The sequence below is a fragment of the Bombina bombina genome, chromosome 2, assembly GCF_027579735.1.
Source record: "Bombina bombina isolate aBomBom1 chromosome 2, aBomBom1.pri, whole genome shotgun sequence".
Lineage (NCBI taxonomy): Eukaryota > Metazoa > Chordata > Amphibia > Anura > Bombinatoridae > Bombina > Bombina bombina.
The window spans coordinates 248,362,546-248,385,146 of record NC_069500.1 but is presented as its reverse complement, the minus strand read 5'-3'; the positions used below and the strand labels follow the sequence as shown (position 1 = coordinate 248,385,146).

Genomic DNA, 22,601 nt, shown 5'->3' with positions numbered 1-22,601 from the left:
CCACTTCTTGGCTATTTGTTAAACTGATTTGTGGGTGTGGTGAGGGGTGTATTTGTAGGCATTTTGAGGTTTGGGAAACTTTGCCCCTCCTGGTAGGAATGTATATCCCATACGTCACTAGCTCATGGACTCTTGCTAATATGAAAGAAATGAATTTATCAGGTAAGTTCTTACATAAATTATGTTTTTCTTTCTCTTTCATTTTTTTTTTAGAGGAAACAGTTGCATTTTAGCTGATGAAATGGGATTGGGAAAAACAATTCAGACAATTTCTTTCTTGAATTACTTATTCCATGAACACCAGCTTTATGGACCTTTTCTACTTGTGGTTCCGCTTTCTACCCTTACCTCCTGGCAAAGAGAAATTCAAACATGGGCTCCACTAATGAATGCTGTGGTTTACCTGGGGGATATAAACAGTAGACATGTGGTAAGTTACACCCTAATATAATTTACTAATTTAAGATACATACGCTCTGCATTTGTAATCTCTTTCTCTTGCAAGGTGTATCCAGTCCACGGATTCATCCTTTACTTGTGGGATATTCTCCTTCCCTACAGGAAGTGGCAAAGAGAGCACACAGCAGAGCTGTCCATATAGCTCCCCCTCTAGCTCCACCCCCCAGTTATTCTCTTTGCCGGCTCTAAGCACTAGGGTCTCTCTCGGGAGGGTAAAGTGAAAGTGGTGTTAGAATTGTAGTTTTTATTATCTTCAATCAAAAGTTTATTTTAAATGGTACCGGTTTGTACTATTTACTCTCTAGCAGAAAAGTGATGAAGATTTCTGCTGAGAGGAAAATGATTTTAGCATGTTGTAATTAAAATCCACTGCTGTTCCGACACAGGACTGAGGAGTACCAGAAAACTTCAGTTGGGGGAACAGTTTGCAGGGTGAACTGCAATAAGCTATGTTCAGTCATTTATTTCTAGACAAGACTGAGATAATGCTAGAGGAGACTGACAATATCCCCATGAGGGGGAGGGTAAGCTATGTTCATAGACTTAGTAAGGAATTGAATGCTTACATAACAGGGCTAATTATGCTGGTTGACACTTATTCAGGGCAATCGATTGTTTAGCTAAGGAAAATATCGTTTTCAAGACACTTTGAAAGCCCTTTTGGGTTCTTTCTGGGGTTATTACCAACATGGCTATTTTTTATTCACTTAGGAGAGATTTCTTAGGCCTCACAGCTCCGGAATAGAGTGGGAGGAGCCTAATTTCACGCCTCAGATGCGCAGTTAGAATTGCAGAGAAGTTCATGCTGCTTCACATGGAGGGTCCTGCTGCTGTTTGATGGCCTTAAAGAAGCTATATTCCCCCAAATCTGATCCCTAAGGGCAGGTAGGGCTGTGGCAAGGTGCTGTAGTAATTTTAACCGGGTGTTGGCTTTAGGCTGCACGGGTTTGGGCATTAAGGGGTTAATCGTTTTGCAACTTGTGGTGCAATCTTATTAAGGCTTTAGGTACATACTGTGAAAATTTCAAAAGGATTGCTGCATTTTTCACTGTTTTGTAAAATTGTGTGCTTTTTATCTCTTAAAGGCACAGTAACTTTTTTTAAATTGTGTTTTTTATTTTATTAAAGTGATTTCCAAGCCTGCTTGTGTATACTACTAGTCTGTTAAACATGTCTGACACTAAGGAAAATCCTTGTTCAATGTGTTTAGAAGCCATGGTGGAACCCCCTCTCAGAATGTGTCCCACTTGTACTGATATGTCTATACACTTTAAAGATCATATTGTTGCACTTAAGAATGTGGCCCAAGATGATTCTCAGACTGAAGGTAACGAGGGTAGCCCGTCTACCTCTCCCCAAGTGTCACAACCAGTTACGCCCGTGCAAGCGACTCCTAGTGCGTCTAACCCTTTTACATTTCAAGACTTAGCGGCAGTCATGGATAATTCTCTTACAGCCTTCTTATCTAAACTGCCCGTGATAGCTCCGTTTTAAGAACAGATTCTGAGCATTCTGACGCTTTGTTAGCCTTATCCGATATACCCTCACAACGCTCTGAAGTGGGAGCGAGAGATTTGATATCTGAGGGAGAAGTCTCTGATTCACGAAGGGTTCCTCCTCAGACAGAGTCAGATACATTGGCTTTTAAATTTAAACTAGAACACCTCCGCGTTTTGCTTAGGGAGGTATTGGCTACTCTGGATGACTGCGACACTTTGGTGATCCCAGAGAAATTGTGTAAAATGGACAAGTACCTAGAGGTCCCTGTTTACACGGATGCGTTCCCGGTCCCTAAGAGGATTGCGGATATCGTTATTAGGGAGTGGGATAGACCAGGTGTTCCCTTTGTTCCCCCTCCTGTTTTTAAAACAATGTTCCCCATATCTGACCCTGTGCGGGACTCGTGGCAGACGGTCCCTAAGGTGGAGGGGGCTGTTTCTTCACTTGCTAAACGCACAACCATACCAATTGAAGACAGTTGTGCTTTTAAAGACCCTATGGATAAGAAGTTAGAGGGTTTACTTAAGAAAATTTTTGTTCAACAAGGTTTTCTTCTCCAGCCTATTGCCTGCATTATTCCTGTAACTACTGCAGCCGCTTTCTGGTTTGAGGCGCTGGAAGACTCGCTCCAGACGGAGACCTCATATGAGGAAATTATGGATAGAATTAAGGCTCTAAAGCTAGCTAATTCTTTTATCACTGACGCCGCTTTCCAAATAGCTAAGTTAGCGGCAAAAAAATCAGGTTTCGCCATTTTGCCGCGCAGGGCGCTATGGCTAAAGTCCTGGTCGGCCGATGTGTCGTTCAAATCCAAGCTTTTGAACATCCCTTTCAAAGGAAAGGCCTGAATTGAAAGAGATTATTTCAGAAAGCACCGGGGGAAAAGGCCATGCTCTCCCTCAGGACAAGCCCTTTAAGGCAAAGAACAAAGCTAATTTTTGTTCCTTTTGTAATTTCAGGAACGGCCCCGCTTCATCCTCTCCGGCTGCAAAGCAAGAGGGTAACGCTTCACAGCCCAAGGCAACCTGGAAACCTTACCAGGGCTGGAATAAGGGTAAACAGGCCAAAAAGCCTGCAGCTGCCACCAAGACAGCATGAAGGGGTAGCCCCCGATCCGGGACCGGATCTAGTAGGGGGCAGACTCTCTCTCTTCGCTCAGGCCTGGGCAAGAGATGTACATGATCCTTGGGCGTTAGATATTGTATCCCAGGGATATCTTCTAGAATTCAAGGGTCCTCCTCTAAGGGGGAGGTTCCACATTTCTCGTCTGTCTACAGATCAGACAAAGAAAGAGGCGTTTTTACGCTGTGTAGAAGATCTACATACAATGGGAGTGATCCACCCAGTTCCAATGGCGGAACAAGGGTTGGGTTTTTACTCAAACCTGTTTGTGGTTCCCAAAAAAGAGGGAACTTTCAGACCCATCCTGGATCTAAAAATTCTAAACAGATTCCTCAAGAGTCCCATCATTCAAAATGGAGACCATTCGGACAATCTTACCAATGATCCAGGAAGGTCAATATATGACTACCATGGATCTAAAGAATGCATACCTACACATTCCTATCCACAAAGATCATCACCAGTTTCTCAGGTTCGCTTTTCTGGACAAGCATTACCAGTTTGTGGCTCTTCCTTTCGGCTTAGCCACTGCTCCCAGAATTTTCACAAAGGTGCTAGGGTCCCTCCTGGCGGTTCTAAGACCTCGGGGCATAGCAGTGGCACCTTACCTTGACGACATCTTAATTCAGGCGCCGTCTTTCCAAAGAGCCAAGTCTCACTCAGAGATTGTATTGGCCTTTCTGAGGTCTCACGGGTGGAAGGTGAACATCAAAAAGATTTCTCTTTCCCCTCTCACAAGGGTTCCCTTCCTAGGGACTCTAATAGACTCGGTAGAAATGAAGGTGTTTGCCCAGCTGACTCAGCTATGGGGCACTTCAGAGTTGGATCTGATGGCGTCCCGTCAGAACACCAAACTTCCTCTCTACGGGTCCAGGTCCTTCAATCTGGCTTATGTTTTTCCACCGTTTCCCCTTCTCCCTCGTCTGGTCGCCAGAATCAAGCAGGAGAAGGCTTCGGTGATTCTGATAGCGCCTGCGTGGCCACGCAGGACTTGGTATGCAGACTTAGTGGACATGTCATCTGTTCCACCATGGACACTGCCAGTGAGGCAGGATCTTCTAATACAGGGTCCGTTCAAGCATCCAAATCTAGTTTCTCTACGTCTGACTGCTTGGAGATTGAACGCTTAATTCTATCAAAGCGTGGTTTCTCTGAGTCAGTTATAGATACTCTGATTCAGGCTAGAAAGCCTGTCACCAGGAAAATCTACCATAAGATATGGCGGAAATATCTGGGTTGGTGTGAATACAAGGGTTACTGATGGAGTAAGATTAGGATTCCCAGGATATTGTCTTTCCTCAAAGGAGGATTGGAGAAAGGATTGTCAGCTAGTTCCTTAAAGGGACAGATATCTGCTCTGTCTATCCTTTTACACAAGCGTCTGCTCAGGCTTTAGTCAGAATAAAGCCTGTCTATAAACCTGTGGCTCCGCCATGGAGTCTAAATCTAGTTCTTTCAGTTCTTCAAGGGGTTCTGTTTGAACCTTTACATTCCATATATATTAAATTGTTATCTTGGAAAGTTTTGTTTTTGGTAGCTATCTCTTCTGCTCGAAGAGTTTCAGAATTATCTTCCTTACAGTGTGATTCACCTTACCTGGTGTTCCACGCAGATAAGGTAGTTTTGAGTATCAAGCCTGGTTTTCTTCCTAAAGTTGTTTCTAACAAGAATATTAACCAGGAAATAGTTGTTCCTTCTCTGTGTCCTAATCCTTCTTCGAAGAAGGAACGTCTGTTACACAATCTTGATGTAGTTCGTGCTTTAAAGTTCTATATACAAGCAACTAAGGATTTCAGACAAACATCCTCCTTGTTTGTTATCTATTCTGGTAAGAGGAGAGGTCAGAAAGCGACTGCTACCTCTTTCCTTTTGGCTGAAAAGCATCATCCGTTTGGCCTATGAGACTGCTGGCCAGCAGCCTCCTGAAACAATTTCTGCTCATTCTACTAGTGCAGTGGCTTCCACGTGGGCTTTCAAAAATGAGGCTTCTGTTGAACAGATTTGTAAGGCAGCGACTTGGTCTTCACTGCATACTTTTTCCAAATTTTACGAATTCGATACTTTTGCTTCTTCGGAGGCTATTTTTGGGAGAAAGGTTTTGCAAGCAGTGGTGCCTTACGTTTAAGGTACCTGTCTTGTTCCCTCCCTTCATCCGTGTCCTAAAGCTTTGGTATTGGTATCCCACAAGTAAACGATGAATCCGTGGACTGGATACACCTTGCAAGAGAAAACAGAATTTATGCTTACCTGATAAATTACTTTCTCTTGCGGTGTATCCAGTCCACGGCCCGCCCTGGCATTTAAGTCAGGTAAAAAATTTTTTGTTTAAACTACAGTCACAACTGCACCCTATGGTTTCTCCTTTTTCTTCCTAACCTTTGGTCGAATGACTGGGGTGTGGAGCTAGAGGGGGAGCTATATGGACAGCTCTGCTGTGTGCTCTCTTTGCCACTTCCTGTAGGGAAGGAGAATATCCCACAAGTAAAGGATGAATCCGTGGACTGGATGCACCGCAAGAGAAAGTAATTTATCAGGTAAGCATAAATTCTGTTTTCCTAGATACTGCTTCACTTTTAATTTACAGAGCTCTAACTGCCTTTATTTACCCATTAAACGATGTCTACCCATTATTATAAAAATGTATATCCTATGGCAACATGTTCTATATTTCTGGTGGGTAAAAAAAAAGAGAATATTTAAAGGGACTTTTTAATTTCCCACTTTTGCATAACCGACACTGTTATAGTGTCAAAATGTTGACACTTTTGTGATTCAGATAGAGCATCCAATTTTAAACCACTTTCTATTTACTACTATTTGTCTTCATTCTCTTGCTATATTTATTTGAAAATCATGAATGTAACACTTAGCAGCCATCCCATTTTAGGTTCATCACCATGGATAGCGCTTGCTTATTGAAGGCTGACATTTACCCACCAATAAGCAAGCATAACCCAGGTTCTCAGCCAAAAATGGGCTGGCTCCTATGCATCACATTCCTGCTTTTTAAAATAAATCTAGCAAGAGAACGATGAAAAAAATTATAATAGGAGTAAATTAGAAAGTTGCTTAAAATTGCATGCTCTATCGGAATCATTAAAGAAAAAATATGGCTTCAGTGTCCCTTTTAAGTGTTTGGTGTCCATTTTGCTATTCAGCACTATAAGGTGCCTTCTGTTTTTTGTTTATATTAACAGTGCTGGAGGTCCTAAAGCCATAGAAGTTGTCCTTTTTTATATTCATTTGGAAGTTAAATTCAGAACTCTTCTTAAACATATGCCCTTTTTTTCCACTCACAATATTGAGTGCTCTCTCTATTTTAGTTTGTCTAGTATGTTAGCTGGTTTACACAACCTGATAAATAATACAATATTTTGAATTACAATATCTCATGTCCCTTTAATTTATGACAAATTTCTTACTTTTATCATATGAGCAGTGATGGTGTTGCTCCAATGTTTTTTCTTTCTTTTTTGTAAGTAGAATTAATTTTTACTTTACTTCTTTTTAAATTTATTTTGAATTAGATTCGAACACATGAATGGATGCATCCACAGACAAAGAGGCTAAAATTCAACGTGCTGTTAACAACATATGAGATATTACTAAAAGACAAGGTAAGCAAGCCAATTGTTATAAAAAAATTAATTATTAACCTCTTCCATTGCATATACGGGTCTTTTAAAGGGACAGTCTACTCCAAAAAATGTATTGTTTAAAAAGATAAATTATCCCTTTTATTACACATTCCCCAGTTTTTTTTTATTAAAGGGCAAGTCAACTCAAAACATTTCTAACTTATTTAGATAATGTTTGTAAGGATTAGTAGTTCAAACTGAAGCCCCATTTGATATAAATATACTGTGCAAGTAAAAAGACTTACTATTTTTTTTTTCGGGCCATTTTGAAATGGCCACTTGACCCTTCCTTTCGTTGAGGTCATCCCCATCTTCCACTCATCTTCCACTGAATGGAACTCTGCAATCCTACACGTTCCTGTGATTCACGCATGCGCAATGCGCCGATGTTATTGAAGGAAGCTTTTTAAGAAGGAACAAAAAAACGATCAGTATCATAGCGGTTCCTATATGCGGAGGACCAGTGTGCATTGAAGAGAACCAGCACCCATAACTGTTCTCAAATATGCATCTTTCAGCTTATAAAGCAGATAACTATATGCTAGGCAATACTGGTCTGGACCCAAGTAGCTGCCTTTCAAATTTTAACAGAAGTCTCATTCTAAAAAGCCCAGGAAAAATCAACTGACCTATTTTAATGGGCAGTATTATTTTTAGGAGGCGGCTAACCCACCTCCAAAAAAAAAAACAAAAAAAACTTATGAATCAAAAGCTTCAATCAGGAAGCCAACAAAACAGCTGCTGACATCTGACCCCCTCTAAAACCAGAAAAAAGAACAAACTAGAGGTTGCTCTAAAATCCTAGAAGCCTGCAAATATAAATTCAATGCCTTAACAACATCCAAAATATTAAAGAAGCATCTCCATAGAAACTTTAGGATTAGGATAAACAAAGCAACAAACTCATGAAAAAATGTGTAAAAATGTGTAATGTAAAGTCATAATTCGATAGTCATGATTTGGACAGAAAAGGAAAAGAGTCCCAACTTGATAGCTCCTATATATTAGTAAGATGCCCAAACTTATTTCACTGGATATGCTGTGATAACATACAAATTATAAATTTCATTGAAAGTTAATAGAGTCTAACAGCTACCCTGCAATTCAGGACTCCAAGAAGAAATAATAATTAAATCCTTCTTTTTTTAATAAAAAATAAATCATTAGATATGGGTAGAAAGTCAGCGTCCAGTAATGAATATAAAATATTGTGCCCGTGACTTAAAACCCGTTAACCATCAGAGTCACTAATATCCCCTATTACTGTATCAACAAGTATCACTTGTAGGAACCCAAACAATGCACAGTATCAAATATACAAGGTTGGAATAAATCAGTTCAGGATAGCCAGCTGGATCCCAAACATTTAAATAGATATACAACAAAAGGGGAAAAAGTTTTTTGAGAGAGAGTAACCACGGCTTTGTTGGTAATATCAAAACAACTGGGAAATGATATATGCAATCAATTGATTCCCAGCTCAAGTGCACCTCGTAGATAGATATATACTGACAAATTACAGGATCACAGTCCTAAAGGGGTTTCCCCACCCCAACCAGGGCTGGTAAAGCTGGTATCCTACTGTTCGTAAGATGCACAGTAGATAGATTAGTGTGTAACTCTAATGTTCAGTGATACTGAAGTCATCGACTGTGTAATGTAAAGTTCGCAAGTTCATACCTTGAGTCTGCTGCGGGACTAAGAGGGCTATATCGATATCACTGCTCACCTTCCTGTGCAGAAACCCTTCGTCCGCTTGCTCCCAGCTCTGTGCAGTGTCTCGAGTGAACTCCAATACACACGGTAGGCAGCTCCTCCTGTCGTCGTCCTGGGTGATTGATGTGCTGTGCGGTCAGGAAAATCGTGCATACCCGGCCGCTGTGCTACACTACTTGAACCGGCCACTTGAGAACAAAAAAGGAAAAAAGGAGGCAGCGGTACTATGCACTTAAAAAATGTTTATTACACAAATAGCGCTATAGCGCAATGGGTGAACACAGATACACGTATGTTAGGCAAAACAACCAAACATAAAAATTCCGTGAGGGGATAAACACCCCGGGGTTAATACTGTGCTGAAAAAGTACTTGACAGGCTGCAAACTAACAGGTATTCGCGTTTCAGCTAACAGCCTTACTCATTACCTGATTAAAACATGTGTGAACTGTGCTTTAAAAACTGACAGCCTGTCCTCCCATTGGTAGTCGGGACACTCCCCTCACAAAATCCTCCAATGGGAAGTTTACTATGTAGCTACTAAAGCCCCTTCAACGAGAGCAAATCGCAGTAAACAGTGTATAACAATTGGTACATGCATATATTGAAAGCGATCACTATTGAGACAGACACTTATGTAGCAGATAATAAATGAATTAGTGATATTGCAAACACAGTTAGATAAATTAAATACAATCATGGGGATTCCAAAATCGGCGAGATCTCATGCTGTGCAGGAGGGTCATCCCTTTCAAACTCACTGTAATACAAACAAATTGATAAATGTAAATTGAATAACACTCATAACATGGTACAACCCTATGTATGCAAAAATAAGCAACACTGGCAAAAGCCTAGGGGCCACTAAGAGAAAAGGGGGGCCTGTGCATCGTGTACCAGGTATGAGATGCTAAAATATAGGTTAATCTACATACGCTGACATCCTAAGTGAATTTAATGTGAGTTAGAGGGAAGAGATTGAGGGTATATATATAATATAACGGAGCTGAAATATATAGGGGGACAGCTCCAATATTGTGTTGGATCGTGTAAACACAACAATGGCTATGCTGTTGTAAAATACATACAATAATCATGTATCAAAAAGCCAGCATTCCCATACTTTAAGAACTTATAGATACCTGGGTAGACATAGGTCACTCCCAACATGTATATAGGCCTTAACTAAGAAATTAATCATGTAACCCTATCTAGATACATAACATGTCGGTGGATATAAGTCAGAAATATGCTGAATTTATGGTGGCAGCGAAAAGTGCCCTTGCAACGTAGCCACGACGAGGCTGGTTGTCCTGTCTTCCTGATTTTTGTAGGTGCCACTATATTGCCTATCGTTTTGTTCCTTTTATAGGAATACCTAAGGCCTCTTGCAACTACTTCCTGCAGTTTATCATCCGCAGATAGCATACTGAAGTTATCCCTCACTATCTGACAGATTTCCCTGTACTGTCTCGAGTACTCTGAACAAAAAAGACAACAAGGTGGTCTTTTTGACAGAGTACTGGATTTGGATTCAAGAAGTTTGTCCCTTGGTATGCCTCTTACAATATTCCTGGCCTTAGTGATAACAGAACTCCTGTAACCCCTCTCTTTCAATCTCCCGGCTAGTTCATCCGCCTGTTTCTCATAAACCATTGTGTCACTACAGTTCCTTATGAGCCGAATGAACTGTCCTTTAGCTACCCCTTTAAACACTCCTGGTGGGTGGCAACTATCCGCATGCAACAATGAATTGCCAGAGATAGGTTTGCGATAGGTCTCTGAGCTAATGAATTGGTCCTGCCTGCCTTTCAGAGTCGCATCCAAAAAATAGGTGGTGTCACATTGTATCTCATTTGTAAAGTGAATCCCCAGGGAATCATCATCCAGGCTCCCTATGAATGACTGTAATTCAGATTCACTGCCTCCCCATATAAAGAGGAGGTCGTCTATGAAGCGACCGTACCAAACCACATCGGTTTTGTGAGGATCCTGTCTCCAAAGACGTGGGACAGCTCCCACCAACCCATAAAGAGGTTGGCATAGGAGGGGGCAAATTTCGCCCCCATAGCTGTACCACGTCTCTGGAGAAAGAAATCCCCCTCAAATTCGAATTGTGAGTGGCATTGGTTCCCTGTTGGAGCACCTGTCGGAGTGGCTTGATCATGTTTTGCAGCCGATGGTGAGTGCTCTTTGGAGCTTTCTATCGGATACCAAGCATGTACTCAATCTCCTCTCACAGGTGGTCTGGAAGCGACACTATGTGTGTCTCACGGCTGATGTAAGGTCTCTGTACACCTCTATTCCACATGAAAGGGGTTACAGGCTATCCGGTTCTTCTTGAAAAACAGTATGGACCAGAATCGGGTTTTGTGGATTATGTGGTGGAAGTAACTAACTTCCTTCTCAGCCACAATTATTTCGAATTTGAGGGGGATTTCTTTCTCCAGAGATGTGGGACAGCTATGGGGGTGAAATTTGCCCCCTCCTATGCCAACCTCTTTATGGGTTGGTGGGAGGTGTCCCACGTCTTTGGAGACAGGAATCCTCACAAAACCAGTGTGGTTTGGTACGGTCGCTTCATAGACGACGACCTCTTTATATGGAGAGGCAGTGAATCTGAATTACAGTCATTCATAGCGAGCCTGGATGATGATTCCCTGGGGATTCACTTTACAAATGAGATACAATGTGACACCATCAATTTTTTGGATGTGACTCTGAAAGGCAGACAGGACCAATTCATTAGCTCAGAGACCTATCGCAAACCTATCTCTGGCAATTCATTGTTGCATGCGGATAGTTGCCACCCACCAGGAGTGTTTAAAGGGGTAGCTAAAGGACAGTTCATTCGGCTCATAAGGAACTGTAGTGACACAATGGTTTGTGAGAAACAGGCGGAAGAACTAGCCGGGAGATTGAAAGAGAGGGGTTACAGGAGTTCTGTTATCACTAAGGCCAGGAATATTGTAAGAGGCATACCAATGGACAAACTTCTTGAATCCAAATCCAGTCCAGTTCCCTATTTTAAAGGGAAATCGCTTGCGAAAATTTAATCCGTATGTAAGGATTCTGCTCCGCTTGCTACTATACATATTGCTTTTCCTTATTGTCTGATAAGGAGGATAGTCGGTAGCATTTGAGGGTTAAATCTCCGATTTGGACAGTATAATTCTTTCATCTGGTGCTGAAGTAGTTCTCTTCAGATTCAAGCCTGTACACCTTTGGGTATTATTTAGGAAAGGTTGGCTTCTTGGTAAACTTCGACTCTCCTATCGTCGTGAATCCTCAAAAATCTAGTAATTTTTATATATACTAGGATTCATTTGTAAAAATTTCTCCTGTTCTCGACTGTTAGAAGGAATTTCTCAGGTATGGGAGAGGCCAAGGAATCCCTTTTCCCCATCTCCTCTTTGTAATAAACTGTCTCCTTTAATTATCATGGCACATGGTACTTAAAGTATTAGGGGCCTCTATTATTCTGACTATAATAGATGCTTCTTTAAGGTTGAAGACCTTTATGGACAAGTCCGGCATCCTTTGGTTCGATACCTGGTCTGATTCTAAAGAAATGCCAATTTCTCCAACATAGGTGTGTCCGGTCCACGGCGTCATCCTTACTTGTGGGATATTCTCTTCCCCAACAGGAAATGGCAAAGAGCCCAGCAAAGCTGGTCACATGATCCCTCCTAGGCTCCGCCTACCCCAGTCATTCTCTTTGCCGTTGTACAGGCAACATCTCCACGGAGATGGCTTAGAGTTTTTTAGTGTTTAACTGTAGTTTTTATTATTCAATCAAGAGTTTGTTATTTTGAAATAGTGCTGGTATGTACTATTTACTCAGAAACAGAAAAGAGATGAAGATTTCTGTTTGTATGAGGAAAATGATTTTAGCACCGTCACTAAAATCCATGGCTGTTCCACACAGGACTGTTGAGAGCAATTAACTTCAGTTGGGGGAACAGTGAGCAGTCTCTTGCTGCTTGAGGTATGACACATTCTAACAAGACGATGTAATGCTGGAAGCTGTCATTTTCCCTATGGGATCCGGTAAGCCATGTTTATTAAGATCGTAAATAAGGGCTTCACAAGGGCTTATTAAGACTGTAGACTTTATCTGGGCTAAATCGATTCATTTTTAACACATATTTAGCCTTGAGGAATCATTTAATCTGGGTATTTTGATATAATTATATCGGCAGGCACTGTTTTAGACACCTTATTCTTTAGGGGCTTTCCCAAATCATAGGCAGAGCCTCATTTTCGCGCCGGTGTTGCGCACTTGTTTTTGAGAGGCATGACATGCAGTCGCATGTGAGAGGAGCTCTGATACTTAGAAAAGACTTTCTGAAGGCGTCATTTGGTATCGTATTCCCCTTTGGGCTTGGTTGGGTCTCAGCAAAGCAGATACCAGGGACTGTATAGGGGTTAAAGTTAAAAACGGCTCCGGTTCCGTTATTTTAAGGGTTAAAGCTTCCAAATTTGGTGTGCAATACTTTTAAGGCTTTAAGACACTGTGGTGAAAATTTGGTGAATTTTGAACAATTCCTTCATGTTTTTTCGCAATTGCAGTAATAAAGTGTGTTCAGTTTAAAATTTAAAGTGACAGTAACGGTTTTATTTTAAAACGTTTTTTGTACTTTGTTATCAAGTTTATGCCTGTTTAACATGTCTGAACTACCAGATAGACTGTGTTCTGAATGTGGGGAAGCCAGAATTCCTATTCATTTAAATAAATGTGATTTATGTGACAATGACAATGATGCCCAAGATGATTCCTCAAGTGAGGGGAGTAAGCATGGTACTGCATCATTCCCTCCTTCGTCTACACGAGTCTTGCCCACTCAGGAGGCCCCTAGTACATCTAGCGCGCCAATACTCCTTACTATGCAACAATTAACGGCTGTAATGGATAATTCTGTCAAAAACATTTTAGCCAAAATGAACACTTATCAGCGTAAGCGCGACTGCTCTGTTTTAGATACTGAAGAGCATGACGACGCTGAAAATAATGGTTCTGAAGGGCCCCTAACCCAGTCTGACGGGGCCAGGGAGGTTTTGTCTGAGGGAGAAATTACTGATTCAGGGAACATTTCTCAACAAGCTGAACCTGATGTGATTACGTTTAAATTTAAGTTGGAACATCTCCGCATTCTGCTTAAGGAGGTATTATCCACTCTGGATGATTGTGACAAGTTGGTCATCCCAGAGAAACTATGTAAAATGGACAAGTTCCTAGAGGTCCCGGGGCTCCCAGAAGCTTTTCCTATACCCAAGCGGGTGGCGGACATTGTTAATAAAGAATGGGAAAGGCCCGGTATTCCTTTCGTCCCTCCCCCCATATTTAAAAAATTGTTTCCTATGGTCGACCCCAGAAAGGACTTATGGCAGACAGTCCCCAAGGTCGAGGGAGCGGTTTCCACTTTAAACAAACGCACCACTATACCCATAGAGGATAGTTGTGCTTTCAAAGATCCTATGGATAAAAAATTAGAAGGTTTACTTAAAAAGATGTTTGTTCAGCAGGGTTACCTTCTACAACCAATTTCATGCATTGTCCCTGTCGCTACAGCCGCATGTTTCTGGTTCGATGAGCTAATAAAGGCGGTCGATAGTGATTCTCCTCCTTATGAGGAGATTATGGACAGAATCAATGCTCTCAAATTGGCTAATTCTTTCACCCTAGACGCCACTTTGCAATTGGCTAGGTTAGCGGCTAAGAATTCTGGGTTTGCTATTGTGGCGCGCAGAGCGCTTTGGTTGAAATCTTGGTCAGCTGATGCGTCTTCCAAGAACAAGCTACTTAACATTCCTTTCAAGGGGAAAACGCTGTTTGGCCCTGACTTGAAAGAGATTATCTCTGATATCACTGGGGGTAAGGGCCACGCCCTTCCTCAGGATCGGCCTTTCAAGGCAAAAAATAAACCTAATTTTCGTCCCTTTCGTAGAAACGGACCAGCCCAAAGTGCTACGTCCTCTAAGCAAGAGGGTAATACTTCTCAAGCCAAGCCAGCTTGGAGACCAATGCAAGGCTGGAACAAGGGAAAGCAGGCCAAGAAACCTGCCACTGCTACCAAGACAGCATGAAATGTTGGCCCCCGATCCGGGACCGGATCTGGTGGGGGGCAGACTCTCTCTCTTCGCTCAGGCTTGGGCAAGAGATGTTCTGGATCCTTGGGCGCTAGAAATAGTCTCCCAAGGTTATCTTCTGGAATTCAAGGGGCTTCCCCCAAGGGGGAGGTTCCACAGGTCTCAGTTGTCTTCAGACCACATAAAAAGACAGGCTTTCTTACATTGTGTAGAAGACCTGTTAAAAATGGGAGTGATTCATCCTGTTCCATTAAGAGAACAAGGGATGGGGTTCTACTCCAATCTGTTCATAGTTCCCAAAAAAGAGGGAACGTTCAGACCAATCTTAGATCTCAAGATCTTAAACAAGTTTCTCAAGGTTCCATCGTTCAAGATGGAAACCATTCAAACTATTCTTCCTTCCATCCAGGAAGGTCAATTCATGACCACGGTGGATTTAAAGGATGCGTATCTACATATTCCTATCCACAAGGAACATCATCGGTTCCTAAGGTTCGCATTCCTGGACAAGCATTACCAGTTCGTGGCGCTTCCTTTCGGATTAGCCACTGCTCCAAGGATTTTCACAAAGGTACTAGGGTCCCTTCTAGCTGTGCTAAGACCAAGGGGCATTGCTGTAGTACCTTACTTGGACGACATTCTGATTCAAGCGTCGTCCCTTCCTCAAGCAAAGGCTCACACGGACATTGTCCTGGCTTTTCTCAGATCTCACGGATGGAAAGTGAACGTGGAAAAGAGTTCTCTATCTCCGTCAACAAGGGTTCCCTTCTTGGGAACAATAATAGACTCCTTAGAAATGAGGATTTTTCTGACAGAGGCCAGAAAAACAAAACTTCTAGACTCTTGTCTTATACTCCATTCCGTTCCTCTTCCTTCCATAGCGCAGTGCATGGAAGTGATCGGTTTGATGGTAGCGGCAATGGACATAGTTCCTTTTGCGCGCATTCATCTAAGACCATTACAACTGTGCATGCTCAGTCAGTGGAATGGGGACTATACAGACTTGTCTCCGAAGATACAAGTAAATCAGAGGACCAGAGACTCACTCCGTTGGTGGCTGTCCCTGGACAACCTGTCACAAGGGATGACATTCCGCAGACCAGAGTGGGTCATTGTCACGACCGACGCCAGTCTGATGGGCTGGGGCGCGGTCTGGGGATCCCTGAAAGCTCAGGGTCTTTGGTCTCGGGAAGAATCTCTTCTACCGATTAAATATTCTGGAACTGAGAGCGATATTCAATGCTCTCAAGGCTTGGCCTCAGCTAGCGAGGGCCAAGTTCATACAGTTTCAATCAGACAACATGACAACTGTTGCGTACATCAACCATCAGGGGGGAACAAGGAGTTCCCTAGCGATGGAAGAAGTGACCAAAATCATTCTATGGGCGGAGTCTCACTCCTGCCACCTGTCTGCTATCCACATCCCAGGAGTGGAAAATTGGGAAGCGGATTTTCTGAGTCGTCAGACATTGCATCCGGGGGAGTGGGAACTCCATCCGGAAATCTTTGCCCAAGTCACTCAGCTGTGGGGCATTCCAGACATGGATCTGATGGCCTCTCGTCAGAACTTCAAAGTTCCTTGCTACGGGTCCAGATCCAGGGATCCCAAGGCGGCTCTAGTGGATGCACTAGTAGCACCTTGGACCTTCAAACTAGCTTATGTGTTCCCGCCGTTTCCTCTCATCCCCAGGCTGGTAGCCAGGATCAATCAGGAGAGGGCGTCGGTGATCTTGATAGCTCCTGCGTGGCCACGCAGGACTTGGTATGCAGATCTGGTGAATATGTCATCTGCTCCACCTTGGAAGCTACCTTTGAGACGAGACCTTCTTGTTCAGGGTCCGTTCGAACATCCGAATCTGGTTTCACTCCAGCTGACTGCTTGGAGATTGAACGCTTGATCTTATCGAAGCGAGGGTTCTCAGATTCTGTTATCGATACTCTTGTTCAGGCCAGAAAGCCTGTAACTAGAAAGATTTACCACAAAATTTGGAAAAAATATATCTGTTGGTGTGAATCTAAAGGATTCCCTTGGGACAAGGTTAAGATTCCTAAGATTCTATCCTTCCTTCAAGAAGGATTGGAAAAAGGATTATCTGCAAGTTCCCTGAAGGGACAGATTTCTGCCTTGTCTGTGTTACTTCACAAAAGCTGGCAGCTGTGCCAGATGTTCAAGCCTTTGTTCAGGCTCTGGTTAGAATTAAGCCTGTTTACAAACCTTTGACTCCTCCTTGGAGTCTCAATTTAGTTCTTTCAGTTCTTCAGGGGGTTCCGTTTGAACCCTTACATTCCGTTGATATTAAGTTGTTATCTTGGAAAGTTTTGTTTTTAGTTGCAATTTCTTCTGCTAGAAGAGTTTCAGAATTATCTGCTCTGCAGTGTTCTCCTCCTTATCTGGTATTCCATGCAGATAAGGTGGTTTTACGTACTAAACCTGGTTTTCTTCCAAAAGTTGTTTCTAACAAAAACATTAACCAGGAGATTATCGTACCTTCTCTGTGTCCGAAACCAGTTTCAAAGAAGGAACGTTTGTTGCACAATTTGGATGTTGTTCGCGCTCTAAAATTCTATTTAGATGCTACAAAGGATTTTAGACAAACATCTTCCTTGTTTGTTGTTTATTCCGGTAAAAGGAGAGGTCAAAAAGCAACTTCTACCTCTCTCTCTTTTTGGATTAAAAGCATCATCAAATTGGCTTACGAGACTGCCGGACGGCAGCCTCCCGAAAGAATCACAGCTCATTCCACTAGGGCTGTGGCTTCCACATGGGCCTTCAAGAACGAGGCTTCTGTTGATCAGATATGTAGGGCAGCGACTTGGTCTTCACTGCACACTTTTACCAAATTTTACAAGTTTGATACTTTTGCTTCTTCTGAGGCTATTTTTGGGAGAAAGGTTTTGCAAGCCGTGGTGCCTTCCATTTAGGTGACCTGATTTGCTCCCTCCCTTCATCCGTGTCCTAAAGCTTTGGTATTGGTTCCCACAAGTAAGGATGACGCCGTGGACCGGACACACCTATGTCGGAGAAAACAGAATTTATGTTTACCTGATAAATTACTTTCTCCAACGGTGTGTCCGGTCCACGGCCCGCCCTGGTTTTTTTAATCAGGTCTGATATTTTATTTTCTTTAACTACAGTCACCACGGTACCATATGGTTTCTCCTATGCAAATATTCCTCCTTAACGTCGGTTGAATGACTGGGGTAGGCGGAGCCTAGGAGGGATCATGTGACCAGCTTTGCTGGGCTCTTTGCCATTTCCTGTTGGGGAAGAGAATATCCCACAAGTAAGGATGACGCCGTGGACCGGACACACCGTTGGAGAAAGTAATTTATCAGGTAAACATAAATTCTGTTTTTTGTTTTTTTCTGTTGCTAATTTTGTAACTTCAAGAAGTTCTTCTCCTTGGTTTTTCAAGCAGAAGTAGTAAAGGTCCTCCTGGATACCCAGTCAGTATTGGGTCAGGGGAAGTAATTATAGAAACCCACAGCTAATTCTCATTCTGCATGTCGTGTTTACCCCCAAAACAGGATCGGTTCCTATGGGGGCGGTCTATCTCTGTTTTTGTTCTGCCTGGATATAGTTAGAACTGACTGTGGCTAAACACATCAGCAAACAGAACAGTAAAGCACAGAACCCCATGGGTTAGGATCCCCCCAAAGCTCTGTCAGGCAGAGTTCCTCCTAGACTTTTAAAAAGGGTCCTAGATCCCTAATGGGCAGTAGATTTTAGTATTCCAGGGTTATAAATTGGAATTCAACTCCTTCCTCCCAGGAGCAGGTTTCACCTCTCAAGATTATATGTAGCCAGATAAGAATAGAGGCGTTCTTGAAATGTGTTCAGGATCTTCCTTCCTGGGAGTGATTGTCCAGTTCCAGTTTTGGAACAGGGGTTAGTTTAATTGCCATGCTGTTCGTGGTTCCAAAGAAGAATCATTCAGCTGTAGTAACCTGATGGTTAGCTTAGCTGCCTAGCAAGAGGAAGGTTTGCCGTTTTAAATCAGCTGCAGCTATTTTTGCACCTTGAATGTGTGCTTGCAGGCTGTTACCATTCTTCATTGGTGAGAGGATCAGTTTATAATGACCTTAGACCTAAAGGATACGTACTCACAGATTCTCTTCAAAGGGTTCTTCTCAGATTCCTGAGTTTTTACCTTCTGGCCAAACTTTTTCGGTTTGTGATACAACAATGGATTTGCCACTGCTTCCAGAGATTTTTCAATGGTCCTGGGAGTGGCGGTTTGCCTGGATGACCTATTGGTTTAGGCGCCATCCTCCTTCAAGCAATTCTCATTCTGACGTTTTTGTGGTCTTCTCCTTTCCATGGTTGGTAGTGGAGCTGGAAAAGAAGTCCTTTGTCTCAGCTGCAGGGTAGTCTGCATAGGGACTATAATTGCTTCCCTATAGATGAAGAGCCTTCTGACAGAAAAGGCAGAGATCCTTCCTCTTGCCTCTCTTTTCAGTCTACTGTTAGACAGCAGCGGTTCAGTGTATGGAGGTTATTGATCTGATGGTACTTCCCTGGGCATCATCCCTGGTTCGATTTTGTTTGGGTGCTCTGCAGTTGTGCATGCTCAGTCAGTGGAAGGGGGATTATTCAGATTGTCTCTGAAAATAGGGCTGGATCAGTCGTCTAGAGTCTCTTCCCTTGGTGGGTTTTCAGGATTTTAGGTCTCGGAACACATTCTTCGGAGATCTTCCTGGGTGTTTGTGATTGCGATCGCTAGCCTGCGGGGCTGGAGTCTGGGACTTGTGAAGGGCAGGGACGTTGGTCCTGTGAGAAGTCTGTTCTCCCTTTCATCATTTTTGAGTTGAGAGCGATTTACAGTGCTCCGATGGTTGGACTTCAGTTGTCTTAGCCCAGTTTATCGTGTCCTAGTCTGACAATATAGCCTATGATGCTTTCATCATATTTTTTTTTAGTCATGTAGTAAGTGTTTTTGATTTTTCTGTGGGCAGGTGCTTACAGTTCTGTCTATCAGCCATCCACCTTTCTAGAGTGGAAAACTAAGCAGAGTTCTGTTCAGACAGACTTCCCATCTCGGGGAGTGGGACCTCCATCTGAAAGTGTTCTTCAAGTTAACAACCTATTGGGGCTTACCAGAATTGGTTCTAATGGCATCTCTTCAGAACATCAAGGTCCCCTAGTTCGGTTGAAGTCAAGAGATCTTCATGCCTTTCTGATAGATGCTCTGGCAGTTCTTTGGAACTTCAGGTTGACTTACCCTTTTCCTCGGTTTGTTCTCCTTCCATAAGTCTTCGTTCAGATTAAGTAGGAGAGAGCATTGTTTTTTTCTAATAGCTCCTGCGTGGCTTTGCAAGATTTGGTAGGCGGATCTAGTAGAGATGTTGTCTCTACCTCCGTGAAAGTTTCATCCAAATTTAGTTTCTCTGAAGCTGACGGCTTGGAGATTTTACTCTTAAATTTAGCTAAGCGTGTTTTTTTCCCGAATCGGTCATGGAGACCTTGATTCAGGCTCGTAGTTTATCTCTGGATATTTGTTCTAGGATCCCAAGCATCTTATCTTCTCTCCAGGTAGGCCTGGAGAAGGGGTTATCTGTTAGTGCCCTCAAGGGTCAGATTTCTGTTCTTTCCATTCTGCGGTACACGCGTCTGGCGGATGGGACGGATTTACAATCCTTATCAGGTCCTGGTTATAATCAGGCCTGTGTTTAATTTGGTTGCTCTTCCTTGGAGCCTTAACTTTGTTCTTAAAGTTTTCTTCAGACTCCGTTTGAGACTATACATTTCAGAGATATTGTTATCTGGGAAGGTTTTGTCTTTCTAATTCTCTTCTGTTCTTAGAGTCCGGACTCTCAGCTTGGCAGTGTTCCTCCTTATATTGTATTTCGGGTAGATATGGCAGTTATCATACCAAGTTTTATTTTCTTCCTAGGGTTTTTTACGGACAGAAGTTTTCTCAGGAAATTGTTGTTCCTTCTCTCTGTCCTAATACTTCTTCTTGTGAAGAACGTCTGTTGCACATCTTAGATGTTGTGCGGGTCCTAAAATTATGTCTACAATCTCAGGACTTTTGTCAGTCTTCTGCATTGTTTGTTGTTTTTCTGGATAAACAACACCGGAAAGCTACTACAACTTCTGTTTTCTCTGATTGAAAAGTGTTAATCATAGGGTTTATGAGCCTGCTGGACAGCAGTCTCCTGAAAGATTTTCAGCCCCCTCCACTAGGGTGGTGTCGTCTTCTTGGGCCTTCAAGAGAGGCCTCTGTAGAACTGTTTTTTCAAAATTTTATAAATTCAATACTTTTGCCTTGGCTGGGGCTTCCTTTGGGAGAAAGGTTTTTCAAGCAGTGGTGCCTTCTGTTTAGGTTACCTGTCTTGTTCCTCCCGTATCATCTGTGTCCTCTAGCTTAGGTATTGATTCCCAACAGTAATTGAAGATGATCCGTGGACTCACCGTGTCATTAGAAAGAAAATAAAAATGTATGCTTACCTGATAAATTTATTTATTTCTTGACACGGTGAGTCCACAGCCCTCCCTGTTTTTCAGACAGGTTTTTTGTTATAGAGACCTCAGGCACCTCTGCACCTTGTGTTATTTCCTTTCTCTCCTTTTCCTTCGGTCGAATGACGGGGTTGTGGGAAGGGAAGTGATACTTAACAGCTTTGCTTTGCTGTGGTGCTCTTTTCCTCCTCCTGCTGGCCAGGAGTGATATTCCCAACAGTAATTGAAGATGATCGGTGTCAAGAAAGAAATTTACCAGGTAAGCATAAATTTTGCTTTTCCTCATTGATTGTGGCTAACGGTATGATGGTTGCTCACAAGACATTAACATCTGAACCTTTCACTTCCAGTAATCCAGACATTACTTCAAGCCCCTAAGAAGTCCACTTGTCTAGTCTACTACAGAGCTTGGGGTGCCTTTTCTTTCCTCTAACGGTACAGTTTTTCCAGGCACTGGCACGTATTGCTCCCTTCTAGAAGTCTATTGATCTGACTTATGATCACCCTTTGGTACTAGAAGTGATTAGATGCCCCTTTTGGGCCTTACATTGATTTATCTCTGGATCCTTAGCTTAAAATTATGTTTCTCTTGTAAGATGTATCGAGTCCATGCTTGTGGGATATTCTACTTCCTAACAGGAAGTGGCAAAGAGAGCACCCACAGCAGAGCTGTCTATATAGCTCCTCCCTTAGCTCCACCCCACAGTCATTCTCTTTGCCTGCTTAACTGCTAGGAAGGGTAAAGTGAGTGTGGTGACAAAAATTTTAGTTTTTATTTTCTAAAGCAAAAGTTTATTTTAAATGGTACCGGTGTGTACTATTCACTCTCTGGCAGAAAAGGGATGAAGATTTCTGCAAGGAGGATGATGATCTTAGCACTTGGTAACGAAGATCCACTGCTGTTCCCACAGAGGCTGAGGAGTACAGGAAAACTTCAGTTGGGGGAACGGTTTGCATGCTAAGCTGCATTGAGGTATGTTGAGTCAATTTTTTTCTAGACAGACTATGATAATTCTAGAAAAAGCTGACAATATCCCCATGAGGGAAGGGTAAGCTGTATTCAGACACTTAATAGAAAGAATCCCAGCTTACATTAAGGGCTCATTTGTTACTGGTTGGCATTTATGGGATAAACGTTTTTTCTATTGAGTGACTTTAAGGGGTCTTTGTGGCTTGTTTAAGGGTTATTAACCCACATGGCTAGTTTAGAAACACTTTGGTGTGTTTCTTTTAGGCCCCACTGACATCGAGTGATGTGGGAGGGGCCTATTTCTCTTGTAAGGTGTATCCAGTCCACGGATCATCCATTACTTGTGGGATATTCTCCTTCCCAACAGGAAGCTGCAAGAGGATCACCCACAGCAGAGCTGTCTATATAGCTCCTCCCCTAACTGCCACCTCCAGTCATTCTCTTGCAGCTCTCGACAAGCATGGAAGCAGTTGGAGAGATGTGGTGTAAATTAGTTGTTTTTCTTCAATTCTAAAGTTTATTTTTAAATGGTACCGGAGTTGTACTATTTTGGTCTCAGGCAGAAAATAGAAGAAGAGTCTGCCTGTGGTCTCTAATGATCTTAGCAGGTTGTAACTAAGATCCATTGCTGTTTTCACACATA

The 22,601-nt window shown here is 42.6% G+C and overlaps 1 protein-coding gene across 1 annotated transcript in view; it reads left to right on the top strand.

Moving 5' to 3' along the window:
- CHD1 (chromodomain helicase DNA binding protein 1) overlaps positions 1 to 22,601 on the top strand; it is a gene marked incomplete in the record, with an annotated part of 628,386 nt that overhangs the window by 244,180 nt on the left and 361,605 nt on the right. The window contains 2 exon segments of the mRNA XM_053701514.1: positions 214 to 430; positions 6,609 to 6,698. Coding sequence (XP_053557489.1) covers positions 214 to 430; positions 6,609 to 6,698 — 307 coding nt within the window.